The following is a 22,245-nucleotide window of genomic DNA, read 5'->3' on the forward strand; positions in this document are numbered from 1 at the left end:
CCCACCGGCTCCGGTTGCCATGGAGTCAAGAGGTGGTTGTCATGGAGACTGACGTGCGAGGAGCAGCCAATCAGTGCGGAGCTGCGTCTCCAGCTCACCTCTTGGATGGAGGCATCAGGCTGGGCGGGGACCGCCGGCCCGTACAGGTGGGGGCCGGGAGGCAAGGAAGGGGGCCTGCGCCGCCGCCTCCCCCAAAGTTCCCCAGCACCCCAAAGTCTGGCAACCTGTCTCCTCTTCCCGACCCAGCTAAAGGGCGATGCCACCCTGGGGTCGGCCCAGCTTCCAGCTGACTGAGAACCTTTTTCCCGTAAGGGGGTGGGAGGGATGCTGCGGGAAAGGCAGGGCCGCGCATGGCGGGAGGAGGGTGCACTGGGTGGAGGGAGGGAGCCGCCCCCAGCCCCCACCTCCTGCGCACCGCTCCGCTCGGCTCCGCAGTGCCTGGCGCGCCCGCGCACGCTCACTCGGGGCGCCGAGCGGGCGGGGCGGCGCTGACGTCATCCACTGAACCCCCCCCCATCCCCCGGGCGAGGGGCGGTGGCCGCACAGGCTCCACGGGACAGACGCACGGACTGACCCGGACTGAGGGACGGGCGCAGGGCCAGGCCATGCCCGGGGAGGCGACCCGCACGGAGCTGCTGCTGGCAGAGGCGGGCGGGCCTGGGTCCCGCACAGGTGAGGCCGCGCGCTTTGCGCCGCGTGCGTCTCCCCCGCCCCTCTGTCCCTGTCTCCTGTGTCTGCCACCCCCCGCCCCCGCCGGTCCGTTCGGCGCCCTGACCTTCCATGCACCTGAATGCTGACCCCTGCCCTGGCTCCCCGTCAGGACTGCGGGTGAAGCAGGTCGGACGCAAGGGCCTGCAACCGCCCTGGGCTCCGTGCACGCTATTGTCTGCGTGGAGCTGCGGACCTGACGGACCTGGGCGGCTTCCCAGCTGCAACCCCCGGCCCCTGGGGACACCTACCCTGCCCCCAGATGCCTGAGGGCCGCTCGGGGAAGGCGACTTGTCCTGGAGGGAGAAGTGGGAAAGGAGCTGGCGCCTGGGGCAGCCAGAGGAGCACTGTGGGTTTGGGAGGTTGGAGGCCCTGGGGAGCAGCGGCCGGGTGTGCAGGCCCACGTCCTTGGAGAGGCTAGGTCAGCAATGGTGGAAGCCAAGGGCGTGTGCTTGGCCTGGGAAGACCAGCCAGGGTGGCCCCGCAGGTCAGCCATGTGTGTCTCTGGGAGGGTCAAGGGCATCTTGCTGTGGACGAGATGTCACCTGAGGATGGACCAGTGCTGGGTCCAGGGACCTGGCCTCCCTCTGCAGTCCAGTAAAGGAGGTGCGGGGGGTCCCCAGATGCAGAGTGTGGGGATGGCCCTCCTTAGGCTGCTTGATGCCCTTGAATGAGTCACTAAAACCTTTGACCTTTAAGGTTACTTTCCACTCCAGCCTTGGCCCAGCTCCACCTTTACCCTGCCCTGGACACGGGTTCACTTCGGGTGAGCAGGGGTACCTCGCCAGGTTCAGGGCCCAGAGCCCAGTCTTGGGCACCCAGCCTGCCCGACACACCCACCTCCAGGCTTTGGGTGTTCATCACATCCCAGTGGACCCAAAGGACCCCCTTCTCAGCACCCCCTGGCCACCCCAGCACCCAAGCAGTGTGGCCCAAGGGCTTCAGGCTCTGCCACTGCTGTGGGCAAGTGGGCAGCCTGGGGTGGGGCACCCTTTTGGAAGCTTCACCTTGAATCCATGCAATACTCCACTCGGCAGACAGCAAGCTGAGGCACGGGACACGCTGTGCCTGGGGCTGGAATGTTCCAGGGTCGAGCAGAGTGCAGACCCCTGGCCCCGGGGCCCTCTGACCTGGAGGTCACTGGAGAGTCTGTCCTGCCAAGCCTAGCGAGGCAGCAGACTTTGTGCTGGGAGACGGGGCGGTGTCATCACTGCCCAGCATCTCAGACAGAAGTCAGGGTCCCGTGTGTGTCACCCCACACCCTGACCCCAGGGTGCTCCCCATGGTCCAAGCTCTTGGAACTTGTCCTCAGAGGTAGCAGTTTGCTTCCCTGCTCACACCCCTTCCCTTCCCGTGGGCCCACCTGGGCTCAGGGCAGGCACCAGCCCCCACATGCCCTTCTCTCTCCACAGATCGGTCCTGCGACGTGGCTGCGGCCACCACCCCGAGAAGGGACAGGCTGGAGCCCTGTGCCCTGACCCCAGGGCCCAGCGCCCTGGCTCTCACGTTCCTGCCCAGCAAGCCCGGCGCCCGGCTCCCACCCGAGGGAGCCAGCTGGGATGCAGGGCCCCACCGGGCACCCTCAGCCTGGGCAGTCCCGACGGAGGGTGGCCCCAGCCCAGGGCCCCCTGAGGTCCAGCCCACTGAGAGGCCTCTCCCAGGCACCCTGGAACCCCGGATTGTGATGGGCGAGGAGACATGCGGGGCACCCCTGCCGTCCCGGGAAGCCCTGCCAGAGCTCAGGGACCAGGAGGGTGGGCCTGGCAGCCTGAGCCCACCCCCTGCGTTGTGTTCTCAGGGTGACCTTGCTGTGCCTTTCCCTGCCTTGGACCCCGATTCCTACTTCACGCCTCCCTCCACCCCTAGTGAGACCGCTGCCCCACTGCTCCCCGGTCCTGGGGATGCCCAGGCTGAGCCCGGGGACTCGACACCCGCCTCGCCTTCGGGCTCCTACGTCACAGCGGATGGGGACAGCTGGGGCTCATCCCTGTCCTGTTCCCTGAGCCTGCTGGCCCCGGATGAAGGGCTGGACGTGCCCTCAGCCTGGGGCTTCTCCCCACCAGGGTCTGAGGCTGACGAGCAGGAGCTGCCCCATGTGGGGTCCCCGGGGTCCCTATCCCCAGAGTCCAGCCTTTCAGGGGACAGCAGCTCTTCCTGGGACCAGGAGGGCCACTTCTTTGAGCTGGACTTTCTGGCCAATGACCCAATGATCCCGGCTGCCCTCCTGCCTTTCCGGGGCAGCCTGATCTTCCAGGTGGAGGCTGTGGATGTGACGCCACTAGCCCCCGAAGGGGAGCGTGGGCAGCAGGAGGCCCCTGGCGGGGACCTGGCAGGCGAGGACGACAATGACAGCACATTCGCCTCCTCCCTGCAGTCGCTGTCTGACCTCTCCATCACCGAGGGCGTGGACGAGGCCTTCGCCTTCTGGGATGACAGCTCAGCCGCCTCTTCCGACCCAGACTCAGCCTCCTACGCAGGGGCGGATGAGGAGAGGCTATACAGCGGGGAGCCCCACGCGCAGCCCCCCACCCGGCTCCAGGATGGCCCTGAGGAGGAGGCCTCTCCTGGGGTCTCCCAGGGAGAGACCAGCTGGGCCACCGAGGTCACCGGGGCGGGCCCCACCTCAGGCTGGGTGTCCGCTGCGGCCCTACAGGAAGCCCCAGGCCTCACAGGGGTGACCCCTCAGGCCCAGCAGGGAGGGGTGGGCTCCTCCGTAGGAACAGCACCTGTTGCCACAGCCACACCTGAGCCCCTGGAGGAGGGGGCTGGCTCTGCCTTAGGCCTGGAGTCCCCAGCCCCTCCCTGGACCACGCAGTGGGAGGTGGGCCTTGACAGCGGCCCAGAGGCTCAGCAGAACCTGGAGGAAGATGCAAGCCAGGTGCCCCCGCTGGGTGGAGAGAACCCTATCCCTGGGGTGACCACACATCTGTCCCTGCAGGATGCAGGCCTGCCCTCGGGCCAGGGGCCTGCCACTGCAGCCAGCCCTCGGGCCCTGCAGACAGACGCAGGATGCATCCCAGGGACCGAGCCCATGGCCACCACAGCCCAGTGGGAAGGAGGCCAGACCTTGGGACTGAAGCCACTGCCTGAGGAGGACTCAGGCGGCACTGGAGACCTGGAGCCTCCAGCCTTGGACCAGACTCAACAGGGTGGCCCAGAGCCAGCTGCAGACACCGGGACACCCTGGGCCTCGCATGGAGATACAGGTCCCCCCAAGCCCGCCTCAGAGATCCCAGATGTCCCCGAGCCCATTGTGCAGGACCCAGATGCCTCTGAGCCCACCTTGGAGACCCCAGACCCCTTAGAGCCCACCATGGAGGCCCCAGACACTCCTGAACCCACCTCGGAGACCCCAGACCCCCTAGGACCCACCATGGAGGCCCCAGACACCCCTGAACACACCTCGGAGGCCCCAGAACCCCTAGAGCCCACCATGGAGACTCCAGACCCCCCTGAACCTGCCTCGGAGACCCCAGACCCCTTAGAGCCCACCATGGAGGCCCCAGACACCCCTGAACCCACCTTGGAGACCCCAGAAACCCTAGAGCCCACCATGGAGGCCCCAGATGCCCCTGAGCCCACCTTGGAGACCCCAGGCCCCCTAGATCCCACCATGGAGACCCCAGACACCCCTGAACCCACCTTGGAAGCCCAAGACATCCCCAAACCTGCCTTGGAGGCCCTGGACACCCCCAAGCCCACTGCAAAGATCCAGGACTGCCCACATCCCCCCACAGAGGCCCTGGACCCTCCAGACCTCCCCAATGAGGTCTTGGGGCCCCCCAAGCCAGCCTTGGAGATCCTGGACCCTCCGCATCCCCCCACAGAAGCCCTGGATGCCCCTGGACCTACTTCTGGTGGGGAGGAAGCAGCTGAGGGCCTGCTGGCACCCAACAGAGTGGCCTATTCCTATGCCCACCTGCCTTGTGGAGGGAGAGCTGAGCCCTGCTTGCCCCTGAAGGAGGCCCCAGGAGTTGAGAAGCAGAGGGCTGGAGGCCTCAAGCCAGCACCCCAGAGCACCGGGAAGACTCCTGGAAGTGGCTGCCCCAAGGTTGGCCTGGTGCGGCCACCGAGCACAGCAAAAGAGGAACGAGCCACCCTGGGACCCCAGCTTCCTGCCACCATGGCCTCAGAGGCCAAGCTGGGTTCTTGCCCAGAGTCTCCATCAAGGGCTGTGCCCAGGCCAGGTGGGGGCTGCCCTGAAGAGCCTGCCCCCACATCTCCACCACCCTCCCCGCTGCTGCCACCGCTGCCGGAGCCTGTGCGAGGCCCAGGCGGTGAAGAGCAGGCCCAGGCGGCACCTGGAATTCTCGGCTCATCCTCACCACAGCCCCAGGACAGGCTCCCAGGCCCTGAGCCCTCTGCTCCTGGAGTCCTCGTGGGGACAGCTCCGCCCCGGTCAGCGTCCCCTGTCCTCGGCCCTTGCCAGGGCCCCCAGGAAGACTCTGTGGAGGGTATGGAGCTCCGGGGCACTCTCAGCCTCCCCCCGCCCCAGGCAGGAGCCCAGTGGGCAGTGGCTGCCTTCTCAGGAACCACAAACCCCCCTGGGGCCGGGCAGCAGGTCAGCCTCCGGCCCCACTCTCCCCTCCTCAACCTCAAAGTGGCCCCCGTGGGGGATACCCATGCCAAAGACCCGGCCTTGCGGATCCCGCCCCCCTGCCAAGTGCCTCCTGGCTCTGGGTCTCACAGCCCGGCCAGTCCTCAAGGGCTCCCAGCCGCGGAGCAGCAGGATGACCAGGACAGCCTGGAGGAAGGTGAGGGTCCGGCCTGGGGCATTGTCTTGCCTGGGGGCTGAAGGTGGCGGGATGTGGGGCCGGGCCATCCTCACACGCCTCCTGTCCCCAGAGTCACCCCGGGCTCCCAGCTCAGGCCAGCACTCGGACAGCCATGGGGAGTCGTCAGCTGAGCTGGAGGAGCAGGACCAGTCAGGACCACAGGCCGCACAGTGCCTGGCCCAGGTGCTGCCCGGGGAGGGTGCGCCCAGGGCTCCCCACACGCCCTTGGTGCTCAGACTGGCCCTTCCCCAGGCCTCGGCCAGTGGCAGCGAGGACACCGTGGCCAAAGCCAAGCAGAGCCGCAGTGAGAAGAAGGCCCGAAAGGTGTGCTGGGGCCCTGCTCCCTTGGGGAGGAGCCAGGCTGGCCAGACGACCCACCCACTCAGGACCCTTCCCACCCGTGGCTGGCGAATCCCGTCGCTGGGGGCCCTTAGGCGAATGCAGTGATCGGACACGCCAGCCTGAGCCCAACGCCCTGCTCTGCACATGGGGTTCCAGGGTCCACGGGGTCCCCCTCCCCGGCCGTGTGCCGCCGCCCCTGGCCTGCTAGCCCCTCCATTCTGCGGGGACCCAAGTGGCACTCAGGCCTGAGCCTGCCATGCCCCCAGGCCATGTCCAAACTGGGCTTGAGGCAGATCCAGGGCGTCACCAGGATCACCATTCAGAAGTCCAAGAACATCCTGTTTGTCATCGCCAAGCCCGACGTTTTCAAGAGCCCCGCCTCGGACACCTACGTGGTCTTCGGGGAGGCCAAGGTGGGCTGCGGGGCGGGGCGGGGGCTGCGGGGCTTGGCGGGGGCGGGGCTTGTGGCGGGGGCGGGGCTGACAGCTGCGCCCGGTACTGCAGATTGAGGACCTGTCCCAGCAAGTGCACAGAGCCGCTGCTGAGAAGTTCAAGGTGCCCGCGGAGCCCTCCATCCTGGTCCCCGAGTCAGCGCCTGGGCCGCGGGTGAGGCCAGAGTGCGAGGAGGACAAGGACGAGGAGGAGGTGAGGGTCAAGATGGGAGGGGGGGCAGACTCCGGCGGGGGAGGGGCAGCCCCAGCACCTCCTGCTGGCCCCTCCAGGTGGACGAGGCTGGGCTGGAGCTTCGGGACATTGAGCTGGTGATGGCACAGGCCAACGTGTCCAGGGCCAAAGCCGTGAGGGCCCTCAGGGACAACCAGAGTGACATCGTCAACGCCATCATGGTGAGTGACTGGCCTGCCTGATACGCCCTGATGCTGGCTCTGCTGACCCCCTCCCCAGCCTGACCCTGTGTCCACATCTCCTGCAGGAGCTGACCATGTAGCCACTGACCCGCTCCCCGGCTCGATCCCTGCCCCCAGCTCTGCTGCTCAATAAATGGGTGTCTCCGCCTCTCTGTTCCTGCTCCAGCTGCTCCCCAACAGCCTCTGGCTAAACGGGTGTGACGGGGCGAGGACACTTCCTGGAGCCACGAAACACCCAAGGACAGTGGTGGTCCTCCCCCATGTCACCCGAGGGTGGTGGTCTTCCCAGTGTCCCCAGAGGATGGTGGACCTTCCCCCTAGTCCAAGGGTGGTGATTCACCCCCGCTGTTCCAGGGGCACTGACTTGGCCCAGAGATTGTAGGCAGTCCGGTCACTGGGCTGTGGCCCAAGGTGTAGCCTGGGGACTGGAGGTCTGTAAGGACGTCCCCACAGGGGCACTGGGGCTGGAGAAGCTGCGGGAAGGCAGTCGCGCCCAGAGTTGGCAGTTAACCCCAAGGGTCTTGGCCCCACTGTGGCCCAGCTCTGTCACCATCTTCTCTTCTCAAAAATACAAGGACACACAGAATGGGGGCTGCTTCCCAGGCAGGAAGGGGGAACCACGTGTTGCTGTGGCCCCTGGAGGGGAAGAAGCAGTTCCTGACAGTCCACATAGATGGCTCACAGGACACCATGTCCCTCTGTGCAGGGGGGCTCTGCCCGCCTTCCCCTCAGCATCCTGCGGTCACCGCCAGGGTCTCCCAGGGTGGAGGCGCTTTCCGGGGCAGGGCCCACAGTCCAGGCTCCACCCGGGAGCCACTCCCACTGCCTCTGCGCATCCCAAGGGCACAGGAGGGGCCGAGCCCCAGGAGCCCACCAGCTTCCCTGAAGACCAGGACCCCAGTCTCCATGATGACAAGCTTAGGGCGGGGGCAGTGCTTCTGATGGTAGGGAGTGGGGTAGGGTTTGATTTGGAGACCACTGGTGATGGCCACTGAGACCTAGGAACTGGGGTCTTGGGCGTGGGGCCAGAGGCCAGCCAGCACCCCTCAGAGAGCTCGGTGCCGGATCCTGACAGTGAGGCCTGACACACCCACAGGTGGCCAGGACACCTGCTCCAGGCCCCACATCCAGGAGGGAAAAGCCCCAACCTGACCCTCCCGTTGGCTGGCTTGGGCAGCATCAGTGGAAGGGCAGCCCTGGGCATATGGGTCCTGGGCAGAGGCCAGAGTGGACACCCAGCTCCTGCCAGGATCAGAAACACGCTGGCAGCCAGAGATAAATTATTCACATTGCAGTAAACTTCTTTTAAAGTCTCTGAGAGTTTCAATGGGTTGTCATGTGCAAAAGCGATAGCTGTCCAGGGTCTGGCCCACAGGACCCGCCGGTGCAGGCCGTGTGCAGGCGGCTCAAGGCAGCCCCCGTCCATGCACCAGCGTCGCCGTCACAGCAGAGGGCCAGCTGCACCACTCACATGGGGAGGGCGGACTGGCGGGCACTGACCCTCCCGGCACTGTCAGGCCGAGTCCTGGTCCATGCTGCAGCCCAGGGCCTCGATGTCATTGCTGATGTCCGAGATCATGCGATCCCACTCGTCCCCCTCGGAGGGGGCCGACTGGTCGTCGCAGCTGCCTGCCGTCCTATTCCCATTGGAGGTGGAGGTGGAGCTCAGGGCCCGCCGGCAGCGTCCGAAGCTGTCGGTGATGATGCCACGGCCGTCCTTCACGCCAATGGTCTCCAGGAAGTTCTCGAAGTGCTGGCTGTCCTTCTCAGGGATGAAGGGCCGTAAACCTAAGGATACATCGCATGCGTGACCCTGCGCCAGCCATGACACCCTGTCGTCCTGGCAGGCAGGCATCCACGCACAGCTGGGAGCTCAGGCCCAGAGCTGTCCTTATGCCCTGGTCAGCTCAAAAGGCCGCCACCCACCCCGGGAGGGCACGGATGCCCCCAACTGAAGGGGTGCTTCTCAAAAAGTCCTGTTGTAGAAAAGCCCCCTGCCCTCAGCCCCTGGGTGGGGCTGCCGGAGCCCTGGGACACTGTGCCGTGGTCGCCCTGTGGGGGCAGGTTTCCAGGTGGAGGAGATAGGAGGGACAATGGGAAGCTGATGGAGGCCTCAAGTGAAGCGTCCCCATCTCTGGGGGGACCACCCACTTCCAGACAAGAGGCGCCTCCCATGTGAGAACAAGATGGAGAGGACCCTCTGACCTGGGGTTAGGGGCCTCAGACCTCGGGCAGCAGCGGATGAGGGCACAACCGGCGTCCTCACACTGTTGGGGGCGGAGCCCAAGATGCCCGTCAAGCAGCCTGTTCTCTAGGGTCAGTGCGGGGAGGCACAGCCGCATCCAGGGTCCGCCCCACCAGCTGGGAACCTGGCAAGGGCTGGCCCCCCAGCTGGCAGTGGTGCCCCTCCCCCAGCACACTCCACTCCCCCCCTGCAGAGCCCTCCCACCCGCAGGCGCACCCAGCAGCAGGAACTTGCGGCTGTCCCCGTAGAGTTGCCGCAGGCTGATACAGAACTCGTGCACCGAGGCCCCGTCACGGTACTCATGCAGCAAGGCGGCGAACTGTTGGATCTCCTGAGACGACAGCTTGGTGCGCAGCTGCGGGGACAGGCAGGCGGAGGTGACGGGAGAGCCACGCTGTGCCCTCCGCCCACGCCGCCTGGGTCCTCCGAGCCTGGGGGCCCCACGCAGGCCTGACAGCAGGTGGCGCTGTGGCACGGCCTACCGTGAGCATGTAGTCTTGCAGCAGCTCCGCGGCCGTGGTGCTCAGCTCGCTCTCACTGGCGGCCTTGGCGTGGGGCACCGTGGGCACACAGAAATTCAAGGGCAACACACCTCCTGTGTGCACGCACTCGGGGAAGGAGCTGCAGGGACACGAGCCGTGGGTGTGCGGCTCCAGCCCTGCCCGTCCCTGTGACACCCTGCAAGACACAGCTGGCACTGGGGGTCTGGGTGGGTGACAGGAAGGGGCCTGCTGTAGAAGGGGGGCCCAGTGGGGGGGACAGAGGACCACACAACCACGCAGACAGGGACCTGGAAGGTGACAGGGCCTAGCAGGGTCTCACAGGAGCAATGACATCACCAGTGTGACCTTGGGGACCCCACGGGGAGAGGAGGTGTGGGCCAGGTGCTCACAAGGTGCTGGCGTCCGTCTCGTAGGGTTCCTTCAGGTCCACCTTGGTGGAAGAGTCATCTATGGAAATGCAGAGCGACCTGCGGTTAGTCGGGGCGGGTGGCGGTGCAGGGCCGGGCTCTCAGCAGGCGGGGGGCACCGGCAGGCCTTCAAGGCAGAGTGTGGGCCTTAGGGAACTCCTCCTGGGGCTTGTGAGACACACACCTGATGGCCTGGGCCGAGGGGCAGGGAGGGCTCCCCAGTGGCCAAGGACAAGAAAAGGCCCGTTTGTAGGTGGCGGCCCCACTAGCAGGCTCCTAGGGCCTGTAATACTTGGTCTTCGGTGCACTCCCCAGGATCACCACGGCCCACTTCCAGATGAAGAACTGAATCACTGCTCATGTGCCTGCCCATGTCACACGGCAGGCAAGGGTACACGCCACAGTCGGAATTGCCAGCTGACCCCCAGCCTGGACCCAGCCCAGCTCCATGCGTGGACGGCTGCTCCCCGAGAACAGACACCCTCAGAACAGCAAAGGGCCTGGTACACAGCCACTCCTCAGGAAACACTGGGCAGTGAGCTCAGGACTGTGTGGCACAAATCGTGAGGGACACGGAAGCACCGTTACATGCAAGTGAGCTAAGAGAGGCGGGTGACACTGCGGGAATGTGCGAGGGAGGAAAAGAGATGCTGCTGGCAGTGGGAGCAAAGTAAGTGTGGCGGGCAGAGCAGCAGCCCCCAAGAGCACCCACGCCCACACCCGGGACCTGAGACCGTTAGGTGACATGCAGTGGGGAAGGAGGTCGCTCCAAAGCTGACCTAACAGGGAGACTGTCCTGGGCTGTCCGGTGGGCCCTCCACTGTGGAGAAGGGGCAAAGGAGCAGACAGAACAGGGACACAAGGTCATACCCACAACCCTGCCGCTGTAAAGACAGAGGAAACCCCAGAAGCTGGAAAACGCAGGAGCCGGAGGGACAAGCCTGGCAGCACCTGACCCTGGCCAGGAAGACCCTCTAGACTCTAAGCCCCAATCTGTCTGAGCTATGAGATTTGGGTGACCTGTGACAGTGATACAGGACAACTGACATGGAAGAAGCCAGCAGAGGATGCGAGCGTAAGCGTGTGCAGTGTGTGCGACAGGTCTGCGTGCGCAAAGGGCCTGACGCGGCCCTAGCTGCGTACATTGTGTGTTTGCTTCATGAACGTTCCTCTCTGTGTACATTTTAGTAAAAAAAAAATCTTATTTAAAAAAAGACCCTATTAGAAATTTTAACGCATAAGGCCAAACCAATCACACTGAAATTGAATGTTTACGGCTCAATAAACCACAGGCTACTCACTGGGGCAGCTGTTGGCCACTGGGCCTCAACCTCCCCAGACACAAGAGGACAGACTGCCTGCCTCGCCAGCATTTCTGGGGACATGTGCCGGGAGGCAGCAGGGGAGCCAGCTCTGGGACAGGTCCCCTCAAAGAGCCCCCAACACACAAAGGGGGACTCTGCAGGCTTCGTGCTACTGGCTGACACATGAGCCCTGCGGAGGGGGCAGGGCAGGACGTCCCTGCACAGAAAGGTGACACTGACCCTGGGCTGCAGCTGCATGGTCTCCCATTTCCCTTCTGTGCATCTAACTTACAGCAGCCATGAAACCTCCATGAAACACAGACTTGAAAAGCAGAAGGTTTGGCTGGAGTGGGCTGTGTGCACGCAGCCCATGTGCAGCGGCACGTGGAGGGAGCGCTGCCTTCAGGCCTCCATGCCCCCCACCCCAGCAGCCTTTGTCCTGGGAGGGCCCCCCACTGACCACGAGCCTGGGTGGTCTGAAAGCAGGGTTCTCACAGCCACTCGCGGCCCCAGCGCTGGGAGCACCTCCTGGCCCCCATTCTGAGGGAGGTGAGTCAGCCACAGGCAGTTCCAGAAAAAGTGCTCCGGCCCCGTTATGCAGGAAGCGCCCAGGCTGGCCGTCACCAAACCTGCAGTGCACGTGAACAGTGCGTCTGGAACCAAGGTGGTGACTCCAACCCCCAGGACCCCAGGGCGGTGGCAACATCCCTGCACAAGGACGCTGCCCAGGCGGCATCTCGGGGGACCTGTCTCCCACGTGGCAGCAGCCCCACAGCCCGCACTCACCACTGTGGAGGGACAGGTGGTGGGTGGGTGTCGAGGCCCCGTCAAATATGGCTCTGTCCAGGAAGTCGATGGTGGACTCCGTGTACACAATCTGGAAGACCTGCCCAAGCAGGGAGCACAGCTCCTCCGCGGCCACCTGCCGTGGGGACAGGGCTGCACCTCGCTGGGTGGCTCCCAGGCCCAGCCCCTCAGGTGCCGCATGGTGACCAGCCCACACTAGGATGCTGGCTGCAGCGCCCCCCAGTGCCCTGGCTGGCCAACTCCCTCGCCCAGCCCAGCCTCGGGAGCGGCTGAGCATCCCCCACGCCATGCCTCACACTCGAGCCGCTGAAGCAGGGCCCCTGGGACACCGGGCACTATCTGGAGGGGCTGCTGGTGGGGACAGGCCAGGGCGGTGACCCTCAAGGAGGAAATGCCTGGCTGGAAGGTGGGCCCAGCCGAGGAAGGATGCTGATCAGAGGCCACCTAAGGTGGGGCACAGCTGTTATCGTCTCACAGACGTGGAAACTAAACAGAAGGGCACCAAGATGCTCCCCAAGGCTGGTGGTCCTCACGTAACTAATGGGCCTCAGTCTTTACCTTGCCAATCCCAGGAATCTCCCCACAGGGCACAGCTTGGGGTGCAGGAGAAGCCACCCCCATCAGCAGGGGAGAGAGGGGCGAGGCCTGGGGGCCTCAGCCAGGTGTGTGTGGGGGGGCCTCGGCCAGGTGTGTGTGTGGGGGGGGGCCTGGGGGCCTCGGTCAGGTGTGTGTGTGTGTGGGGGGCCTGGGGCCTCGGCCAGGTGTGTGTGTGGGGGGGGGCCTGGGGGCCTCGGTCAGGTGTGTGTGGGGGGCCCCTGGGGCCTCGGCCAGGTGTGTGGGGGGCCTGGGGCCTCGGCCAGGTGTGTGTGGGGGGCCTGGGGCCTCGGTCAGGTGTGTGTGGGGGCCTGGGGGCCTCGGCCAGGTGTGTGTGGGGGCCTGGGGCCTCGGCCAGGTGTGTGTGGGGGCCTGGGGCCTCGGCCAGGTGTGTGGGGGGCCTGGGGGCCTCAGTCAGGTGTGTGTGGGGGCCTGGGGCCTCAGCCAGGTGTGTGGGGGGCCTGGGGGCCTTGGCCAGGTGTGTGTGGGGGCCTGGGGCCTCGGCCAGGTGTGTGTGTGTGGGGGGGCCTGGGGGCCTCGGTCAGGTGGGAGGGGGGCCTGGGGCCTTGGTCAGGTGTGTGTGGGGGCCTGGGGCCTTGGCCAGGTGTGTGTGGGGGGCCTGGGGCCTCGGCCAGGTGTGTGTGGTGGGGCCTGGGGACCTTGGCCAGGTGTGTGTGTGGGGGCCTGGGGCCTCGGTCAGGTGTGTGTGGGGGGGCCCTGGGGGCCTCGGCCAGGTGTGTGTGTGTGTGGGGGCCTGGGGGCCTCGGTCAGGTGGGAGGGGGGGCCTGGAGGCCTCGGTCAGGTGTGTGGGGGGGGCCCGGGGGGCCTCGGCCAGGTGTGTGGGGGGAGGCTGGTCCCAGTTCCCAGCCCTGCTCACCTTGCTGTCTGTGGCCAGGATCACCAGGCAGCACGCCTCCACAGGCCCCACTCCACTCTCTGACAGTGAGCCTGCGGTGAGGCCTCTGGAACTTTCCGCACATAGACTCTGGCTGGGGGAGATGCCGGGGTCCTGGGCTGAGAAGCCAATACCACAGCAGGTTAGGGCAGGTGGGGAGACTGACAGCAGGCTCTGGGCTGCCCCTGCCTGGCTCAGGTGAGGTCAGGCCACACACCCTCCACGGCCTTCTCTAAACCAGGGCAGGAACAGGTGAGAGCCCCGCTGGGTCCCTCGGCCTGGAACGCTTCTGCAGGAGCATCAGCTCAGACACACCCGGCAGCAGGCTGGCCCCACCATCTGCCAACTGGGTGACCTTCGCCCGTCCCTGCACCTCCAAACACTGGTTGGGCTGAGGCCTAACCACAGAGTCCTGCTGCCTTGACCAGGACGACACCCCAGTGTCCTGCAGGGGGCAGTGCGGGACAGAGCCCAGGCCCGCGAGGCTCGAAGTGACAGTGGCCGGACTCAGCACTGTGCCTGGGGACTTGGGGACAGAAGGGCTATCCGGTGGGCACAGTGGGCAGCAGCGGCTGACCCAGGACTGCAGACCCTGAGTCCCCTCAGCGGGGAGCGCGTGGCTCCTGCCAAGGCCCCGCCCCTACCCCAAGTCCGCACCTGTCTTCAGCACCACCAGATGCGAGGCGTCGTCCCGCACGTAGGACACGGCAGCGATGTCATGGATGGGGACCCTGAGGATGGTGTCCTCCCCGTCCCTCCAGGCCAGCTTGACATTGTAGGCAGACAGGCTGATCACCGCATCGTGCTCCTGGGTCAAGTGTCCGGGGAGCTGGTGCGCTCTCTGGAAGGGACCACAGGGCGTCAGACACGCGGAGCCCACCTGGGCCCAGGGCCTGACCGTGGTCACCACGTGGCCTACTCCACATTCACTTTCAGACCTGTGGTGCAGGGTTTGCCTGATTGAAAACGTGAAGTCTGAAAACAACCCCAAACCATGAGGAGCACGTCTGGGGAATAAAGCTCATGCTCAGACCGAGGAACTGACTTTATGTTCAAGGGCACCCACAGTCTGAGGTACTCTGTCAGCCCACACAACCATGAGGGCCCAGGTCAGAAAGTGGGGTTGGGGGTGGGGAAGGCAAGGATCAGAGGTCAGGGTTGGGAGGTGGAGGCCGAGAGTCAGAGGTAGGGTCAGCAGTGAGAAGGCTGAGGGTCAGCGGTCAGGGTCAGCGGCAGGTTACCTTCGCACTATCTATGAAATGCAGGATCTCGGTCCTACTGGAAGGGTTCAGGTATCCGGGTATGGATGTTAACTGACCTAAGTACTGAGAGAGAGAAAAGAGACAAAGTCTGTGAGGAGGGGCACAGCCAGCCCTGCTGGATCCACAGGAGCACTGCCAGCCTCACTCCTGCCACCAGCCCGCTGCCGTGAAGCGAGGCCCCTAGGAAGGGCTCTGAGTGCTGAGTAGGCGGTGCTGGCGGGTGGCGGGGGGGGGGCGGGCAGGCCACACTTGCGGCCACGCTGCATCGGCGCTGTCAGGAGTCCTGCAAGGTCATTAACTTGATCGCATGCACTAGATGCACAGTGCAGGCGGCGGGGTGAGGACTGACAACAGAGGTGAAGTGACACGTGGCCACGAGCACCTGGCTCAGCCAGGTCTTCCTTCAGCATGTGGGAGGTCTGAAAGCGGACACGGCAAGTGTCACTAGTGCTCACGCCATGCCTGTACCACTGACTGACACGGGTTGTCATGAGTTTGTAGTGGTTACTGATTCCTTCCCAGAACAGGCCTCCTGCACACAACACTCCCCAGTCTTTCACCAACTCGCATACTTAGGGTCACTGCTACAGAGGGGTGACACTGGGCTTCTGACCGCAGCGCGACATGTGAAGAGCTTGGAAGTCGCCATCACCCCGTGAGCACAAGAAAAAAGCTGAAGAGCTCTTCTTCGACCCATCGGACAGCGAGACAGTAAGGTGAACGCTGCCCTAGAGACTGAGGAGAGCGACCGGGCGCCAAGTGCTGGAACGGGGCATCCACGGCTATTAGGCAACAACTGTGGGACCAGTCGCATGGGCAACAAAGAAACAGACAACTGACCTTCATGAAAATCTAAAAAGTTTGTACATCGAGACACTATCCATACAGTAAAAAAGCAACCTACAGAATGGCAGAAAACATTTGAAAGTCATGTCTGATCAGGAGTTAGTATAGTACCCCAAACGTATAGAGAACTAGAAGTTAACAACAAAATCTGATTCCAAAACGGGCAAAGGACTTGAATAAACATTTCTTCAAAGAAGACGCGCACATAAATGGCCAACAAGCACAGGAGAGGTGCTCGGCATCACTGATCGCCAGGGAAACACAGATCAAAACCAGTCAGATACCACCTCACACTAATAGGATGGCTGTCATCATAAAAGAAAACCAACAGAAAGTACTATGTGTTGGACAGGACGTGGAGAAATGGGGACCTCATGCCCTGTTGGTGGGAATGTAAAATGGGGCAGCCGCTGTGGGAAATGGTATGGAGGTTCCTCAGAAAAATTAAAGCTAGGGCAGCAGGATGGCTCAGTTGGTTAGAGTGCGAGCTCTGAACAACAGGGTTGCCAGTTCAATTCCCACCATGGGATGGTGGGCTGCACCCCCTGCAACTAAAGATTGAAAACGGCTACTGGACTTGGAGCTGAGCTGCGCCCTCCGCAACTAGATTGAAGGACAACGACTTGGAGCTGATGGGCCCTGGAGAAACACACTGTCCCCCAATATTAATATTCCCCAATAAAAAAATTTAAAAAGAAAACAAACAAAAACCCCCCAAGCTTTCTTTAAAAAAGGAAAATGAAAACTGGAGCAATCCCACTTCCGGGTATTTACCCCTTAGAAATGAAAGCAGGGTTCACAGCGCACGACTCACAGTGGCTAAAACACAGAAGCAACACAAGGGAGCATCGGCAGATGACGGACAAACAAAACGTGGTGTGTATATTTATATACACAAATATTATTCCGCCTTAGAAAGGAAGGAGACTCTGACCCAGGCTACGCAAGCACGGGCCGCGGGACAGTGTGCTGAGTGACATAAGCCCGTCACAGACCGACAAATCCTGTGCGTCCTTGTACAGTTCAGAGACAGACAGTAGATGTGGTGCCAGGGGCCAGGGACAATGAGAAAGTTCTGGAGAAGATGGCTGCAGAACTATATGCTTGCACCAATGCCACTGACATGTACCCCTAAACATGGTAAAGATGGTAAATTTTATGTTAAGTGTATTTTACCACAATAAAAATAATTTTATCTTGTTAGCTTTACTTAATAACTTCATTTGCTAAAACCTTTTAAATCATGATTATACTGTATATTAGCTATCACTCTTAGCTTTCTTTCATCCAAAATGATTAATTTTGTATTTTCCTTCAAATGGCAATAATATGCCTAGTGCTTTGCCGAAATGAAAGTGCCCTGGGGCTGTGTCAGCAGGACAGCGCTGGGTCTGCCCGGCTCCCAGGGTTGAGGACACAAGTCAGCTCTGGTCCTCTTCCTCACCGAGCCACCATGCTCCAAACTCAGCCGACAGACCTCCAACGAGGCCTCCTCCTTCACAGAGGCGAGTCCTCTCTCATCTGAGATTTTTTTCGCTGTAAAATATTTATCATAAAACAACCTTTATCAATAAAGGAAACAGCAGGTCTCACCCGTCATAACTCCAGGAGGGACAACCTGCAGACAGTTCTCAGTCCTGACCGCACCCAGGGCCTCCCGCGGTGCTGTGGGGTGGGGGGCAGGCCACACCCTCTGCGGGAGATGGCACAGGGCGCTGTACAATGGAGGGCACAGCCTCCGAGGGATGGCTGTGATGGATGTGAGAAACCAAGGGGACATCTGACTGCCGGTCACATCAGCTCGGTCAGCCCAGGTACCAGTGAAGACAACACAGCAGCCGGTGTCGGTGAGCTCACCACTTCAGCTTAAGCAGCGTAAAATGCTTCCAGAGAAAACTGCCATTGTGTTCAGTGAGCCCAGGTCAGCCACCCTGCAACGTCTGCTTTGCCCTTGTGGGACAAGTGTCCGCAGGCAGAGCCTGCGCCCTGCTGGGCAGGGCACAGCGGGGCGTGCCCTTGTCACGGCCTTGTCCATGGCCTGGCCTGCAGCAGTGGCCCAGCTGAGGGTCAGAGACAGGATGCCTCCCGGATGCCTCGCTGGTTCCTTTCTGGGCGGAGCCCGGCTTCGATCTGCGTCCTCCACTCTCGCAGTGCCCTCCAGCTTCCTCAGGAGGCGCTCTGGGCTCGCAGCTCCGGGACTGACTTCCGGGTCACTGTGCGTGATCCTGGTCTGAGCCAAGACCCTCGGCGGGTCGCGATCCTGCCTCGTGAGCTCCTCCCACCCCCCTCCCCATTCTTTCTGCTCCTGGGCTGATCCGATAACTTCTTTGTTTCTCTCTTGCATCTTTTCTTTACTAATTTTCTCTCTCTTTGTCTTTTGGTTAGTCTTTCTGGATGATTTTCTTGACTTCACCTTTCGGTCCGCTAATGAATTTTTAAATTAAATGCATTGGGGTGACATTGGTTAATAACACTGTAAGTTTCAGGTGTACAATTTACAACACGTCATCTGTGTACGGCACTGTGTGCTCACAGTGCAGGCTAGCCTCCTTCCATCACCATGTATTTAGCCTCTTCGTCCTCCCTGTAATGAACTTTTAAGATGTACAATTAAGATACTTGTAATCCCGGGGCCGGCCCGGTGGCTCAGGCGGTTAGAGATCCGTGCTCCTAACTCCGAAGGCTGCCGGTTCGATTCCCACATGGGTTAGTGGGCTCTCAACCACAAGGTTGCCGGTTCAATTCCTCGAGTCCTGCAGGGGAGGGTGGGCTCTGCTCCCTGCAACTAAGATTGAACACGGCACCTTGAGCTGAGCTGCCTCCCAGATGGCTCAGTTGGCTGGAGTGCGTCCTCTCAGCCACAAGGTTGCCGGTTGGACTCCCGTAAGGGATGGTGGGCTGCGCCCCCTGCAACTAGCAACGGCAACTGGACCTGGAGCTGAGCTGCGCCCTCCACAACTAAGACTGAAAGGACAACAACTTGACTTGGAAAAAAGTCCTGGAAGTACACACTGTTCCCCAATAAAGTCCTGTTCCCCTCCCCCAATAAAATCTTAAAAAAAAAAAAAAAAGATACTTGTAATTCCAAAGGCTGTTGTCTCCACCTTTTCTTCATGTTAAAGGAGATTTTATTTCATCATTCACAATGTTTCCTCTTATCTTTCTGAGAATATATGTTTTTATTTCCCCCCTATTTTCCACATTGTTGCTGTTTCATTCGCATATACCTCCTGAGATTGTCTTGGGCTCTACCATCAAGTTAAATGTTTTCCCCAAATGCACACAGGCCCCGGGCTGCCGGCGACACGGCCATGCGCACAGGCCACCGACTATCGGCTGTTCTCAGTACGGAGGCAGCACCTCTACAGCAGCTCAGCTCCCCCAGAAAAAGCACCCCCAGGACCGTCTTGCAGGAGAGGCCTGGTTCTCACCATCCTCATCCACAGTCTTTCACTCAATTTTCTGGTCTTTGCTCTGGGTCTCCCCATCATCCTCGGTGCCAGGTGTCCCCACGTCTGCTCCAGGACACCTCCCAGCTCCCCTTATGCCGGCCAGGTGAGAGTGGCCCCCGCCAGGACACAAAGTTCCCCGCGCACCGAGCCGGCTCCGCCTGCTCATCAGGCCTGCACTGCTGCTCTGCGCAGGGCCCCCTTTCTGTTCTGACCTCATGGCTCTGCACCTTTGTATTCACTTATTGGCTGTCATGAGTTTGGGGGAGGGACTATCCACAAGAGTCCTGGCACAGGCTGGACGGCATGCGGGAAAGCCACACGCACAGCGCAGCTCTCCGCCTAGCCAAGGACGCCAAAGGCAGCAGGCCCGTACCTTCACCTCCTTCTCGATGTAGTCGCTCAGCAGTCTGTCGGGCTCCACACGCTCAGGCACCGACAGCACCACCGTGTGCAGCGGGCGCCGCTCAGTCACCTTCTCCTGGGCTTTCTTGTCTCTGCTCTTCTCACCTTTCAGGAACACTCGTTTAAAAGGCGACACGATTCCAGGCTGCAGGGAGAAACGGCAATGGATGCAGCGATTACTCACGTAGGCTTCGCGTCTGCCCGTGGCTAACACGCAGAAGTGGCCACAAGCAGCCTGTCCCCTGCAAATGGGTGCTAGCCGTGCCACGCTGCGGAGGACAGCACTGGACGCCCAGGCTGGTGGCTGGGTTCCCTGGGCCAGCTCACAACCAGCGGGGGGCCTGAGCCTTTACCTGTTCCCCTGGAAGGTCAAGGGCCAATTCTCAGTGAGGGGGAAGAGGGCAGAAAGTGGAAGACTGCCCCAGACAACAAAGTACAGCATCATCCGACCTCCTGCTCCACTGGTCACTTCGCCCCAGGATCTGAGAGGGCGGGGCAGGTGTGGCCAGGACGGTGGTGACAGCAGCCATTAGCAGAAGTCCCCTGCCTTTCCTCATGTAGGAACACAGCATGAGCTCCCTCTGCCAGGCCCTCAGGGGCTCCGGGCTCAGGGACCAGTGTGGGCGACCTCACACCCTGGTCAGTGTCTAGATGGCCCTGGGGGCTAATGCTATAAGCAAAGTAAATGTCAGAGCAAGAGTTGGGGGTGGGAGAATAGGGTGAAGCCTGCCTGTGAGGCCAGGAGGCCTGCCCGTCTCCCCTGTAACAGCAAGAAGCCCTGAAGTACCGCCTCCTTGCCCCACAGTATCCCCGCCAGGGCAGAAGCAAAAACCACTTAATGAACATTTGTCTGGGGCCTGGGCAGGCCAGACATCAGGAAGGCCCTGCAGGTACATGAGGTGCAGTCCCCACCCTCGCAGTCTCAGTCACACAGGAGACATACGCCCAAAGCAGATGGACAGGAACTACATCCACAGTGAAATCACTGGCCCAGAGCCTCCACGGTGAGCTTCACCCAAAGTGACCTGTTTGTAAAGGTGCCGCCTGGGCGACCAGGCCGACGGTGAGGAATCGGCTGCCGCAGGCGTGTGGGGCGCGGGGAGCTGCCCCTACAACCGGCCACACACGACCCCAGCTGAGCATGGACTCAGCTTTTCCAGAAACAATGAGCAAAAGGGCACCTCAGGGTTTGGGGCTGGTGTTACTTTTGCACATGAAATGTAAAGGGAAGTTCTGGCTGAACAATGAAACAGGAACCATCAAGGACATTCTGACACAGAACCAGGGCTGCAGTGACTGACAGTGGCTGGCTTAACCCGCCGGAGGTCTCCCGATCACAGCTTCTGAGGGCACTGTTAGGCTTGCAGTCTGTGGGGACAGAGTCCCAGAGAGCAGTTTCCCGGCTCTCGGCCTCACGTAGAGGGGTGCTGGCTCGGGTAGTAGATGGCCATCAGCTGTCACCAGTTAGCCATTAGCCACAAATATAACTGCCGTGGCTATGCTAGGAGGTTGGTTGGCAGAGAAGCGGACGGCGGGTTGCGGATGACACGGTTAGCGAGCGTGGTGAGCAAGTGGATTGCGGATCGCGATGATCCCACTTCCTGTGTCTCGCCTGGCCACCAGCGAGACTGGGGTGCAGGAAGACCCCTCGTTGGGGTGCTGGCGGATGTTTGCTTTTGTGTCTCCAACCCAGCCGCCAGCGAGAACATAATGGTATGACTCCCCTATCCCTGGCTCCGTGGGTGTTCCTTTTTGGCCTCACCATGTCCTGCGTTCTTGTGTGGGGAGCGGAAGCTGGGACCCCGCCTGACACAGTCATTCACCCGTCACTGAGCAAGACATTTCCTGAGTCCCCAGGTGCATCATCACCATAATGATCTTTGGGTCTTTGACCCTGAAAGACAGAAGCACCAGCTCCGCCCAAGAAGGAGCACGACGCTTCGCGATGGAGCCCGGCCAACCAAGAGAGGCCTTCCTCAGGAACTGCACAGGCCCCACAACGCGCAGGACTCAGAGCCCCCAGCCCTTCCACTGATCCAAGTCCCACCACAGACACTGCCCTGGGCCACGTGCTCCTCCTGGGCTGTGGACGCGGTTTCTCCTGGCCTTTTCCCAACTCATGCTGGGACTCAGATCTTGGGGCCTGAGCACAAGTCCACATGCAGGCTTCTCTTTCCCAGCAGCGCTGACACCTGCTGCCTCTTATCCCACCCACAAACAGCTGCGCACCTCGCCACCGTCCGCCCCGAGCCCAGTTCTCAGACCCGGAAGCCAGCGGAACACCCCCATTTTCCCAAACCGGGGGCCACGGGGCCGGGTCGTCTGGGCTCACGATGCCCCTGGGGAACCAAATGATCATTTTAGACAGTTCTCCGCACACCAGCTTGCACCCACCTCGTCCTCCATGGACTGCCCCTTTGGGAAGGCTATCAGGGGAGGGATTTCTGTGGAAGAATTCTGGCTCCTCCCCTCCTCTGCCAACAGGCACCGTGCATTCGCCTGCTCGCTCTGATCTTGTTGAAAAATATGGTCAGATGTGAGCCTCCCTCTGAAGAGAGCAGTGAGGGAACCGGAAGAACAGAAACCACAGCTTCCGCCCCCACCCCACCCAAGCCGCTCACTGGAGTCCCAAGAAGAGCTGACAAGGCGGCAGCACCCACAGCCGGTAAGGGAGCCAGCGTGTCCCCTCGTCCCAGGGCCAGCGTCGCCTTCCAGAGCCACCTGTGTGTCTTCTCCTGAGAACTGTTCCCGTCTCCTGCCTGTCGTTCCCTCATTCTATTTTTAGAAGAACCTTATAAATGGGACGTTTACCTTTTGTGTGACAAGCTGCAAATATT

At 61.9% G+C, this 22,245-nt stretch overlaps 2 protein-coding genes and 1 long non-coding RNA gene across 9 annotated transcripts in view; 2 read left to right on the forward strand and 1 right to left on the reverse strand.

Annotated features, from left to right (window-relative positions):
* On the forward strand, positions 1-8,004 carry NACAD (NAC alpha domain containing). 5 transcript variants are annotated; one of them, XM_074341085.1, is made up of 9 exons: positions 1-146; positions 547-672; positions 2,121-5,462; positions 5,554-5,666; positions 5,736-5,807; positions 6,092-6,238; positions 6,330-6,470; positions 6,548-6,670; positions 6,757-8,004. In XM_074341085.1, exons 2-9 carry the CDS (start codon positions 606-608, stop codon positions 6,769-6,771), a joined length of 4,020 nt encoding a protein of 1,339 aa, XP_074197186.1. In that variant the 5' UTR covers positions 1-146; positions 547-605; the 3' UTR covers positions 6,772-8,004. The 5 variants fall into 5 exon arrangements, with proteins under 5 accessions (XP_074197186.1, XP_074197185.1, XP_074197184.1 ...); XM_074341084.1 differs by lacking the exon at positions 1-146 and adding an exon at positions 166-307; XM_019731619.2 differs by lacking the exon at positions 1-146 and having other exon boundaries at positions 360-672; positions 2,121-3,914; positions 4,536-5,462.
* CCM2 (CCM2 scaffold protein) overlaps positions 7,968-22,245 on the reverse strand; it is a 20,778-nt gene continuing 6,500 nt past the window's right edge. The window contains exons 1-10 of one of the 3 annotated variants that reach the window (XM_074341090.1): positions 21,803-21,960; positions 19,380-19,553; positions 14,688-14,771; positions 14,104-14,287; positions 13,429-13,565; positions 11,937-12,072; positions 9,829-9,886; positions 9,419-9,614; positions 9,153-9,291; positions 7,968-8,479 (exon numbers count right to left, since the gene is read on the reverse strand). In XM_074341090.1, the coding sequence (XP_074197191.1) occupies positions 8,205-8,479; positions 9,153-9,291; positions 9,419-9,614; positions 9,829-9,886; positions 11,937-12,072; positions 13,429-13,565; positions 14,104-14,287; positions 14,688-14,771; positions 19,380-19,553; positions 21,803-21,814 (1,395 nt within the window). In that variant the 5' untranslated portion in view covers positions 21,815-21,960 and the 3' untranslated portion in view covers positions 7,968-8,204. Of the gene's footprint in view, positions 8,480-9,152; positions 9,292-9,418; positions 9,615-9,828; positions 9,887-11,936; positions 12,073-13,428; positions 13,566-14,103; positions 14,288-14,687; positions 14,772-19,379; positions 19,554-21,802; positions 21,961-22,245 lie in introns of those variants that run through there. The other 2 variants (XM_074341089.1, XM_074341091.1) reach the window with 2 other exon arrangements.
* LOC141573231 (uncharacterized) lies at positions 12,500-13,412 on the forward strand. Its single transcript, XR_012498944.1, has 3 exons — positions 12,500-12,621; positions 12,849-12,879; positions 13,286-13,412. It is a non-coding gene; the product is annotated as an uncharacterized LOC141573231 (long non-coding RNA).

This window comes from Rhinolophus sinicus, linkage group LG09 (assembly GCF_036562045.2).
Source record: "Rhinolophus sinicus isolate RSC01 linkage group LG09, ASM3656204v1, whole genome shotgun sequence".
Taxonomy (NCBI): Eukaryota; Metazoa; Chordata; class Mammalia; order Chiroptera; family Rhinolophidae; genus Rhinolophus; species Rhinolophus sinicus.

What these genes read in the sequence shown, in the direction of transcription:
- NACAD (XM_074341085.1), top strand. Translation starts at nt 606, where the DNA reads ATGCCCGGGGAGGCGACCCGCACGGAGCTGCTGCTGGCAGAGGCGGGC. An exon ending in CCGCACAGTGCCTGGCCCAG is followed by an intron (nt 5,667 to 5,735) that starts GTGCTGCCCGGG and finishes GCCCTTCCCCAG; the next exon opens with GCCTCGGCCAGTGGCAGCGA. An exon ending in GTGAGAAGAAGGCCCGAAAG is followed by an intron (nt 5,808 to 6,091) that starts GTGTGCTGGGGC and finishes CCATGCCCCCAG; the next exon opens with GCCATGTCCAAACTGGGCTT.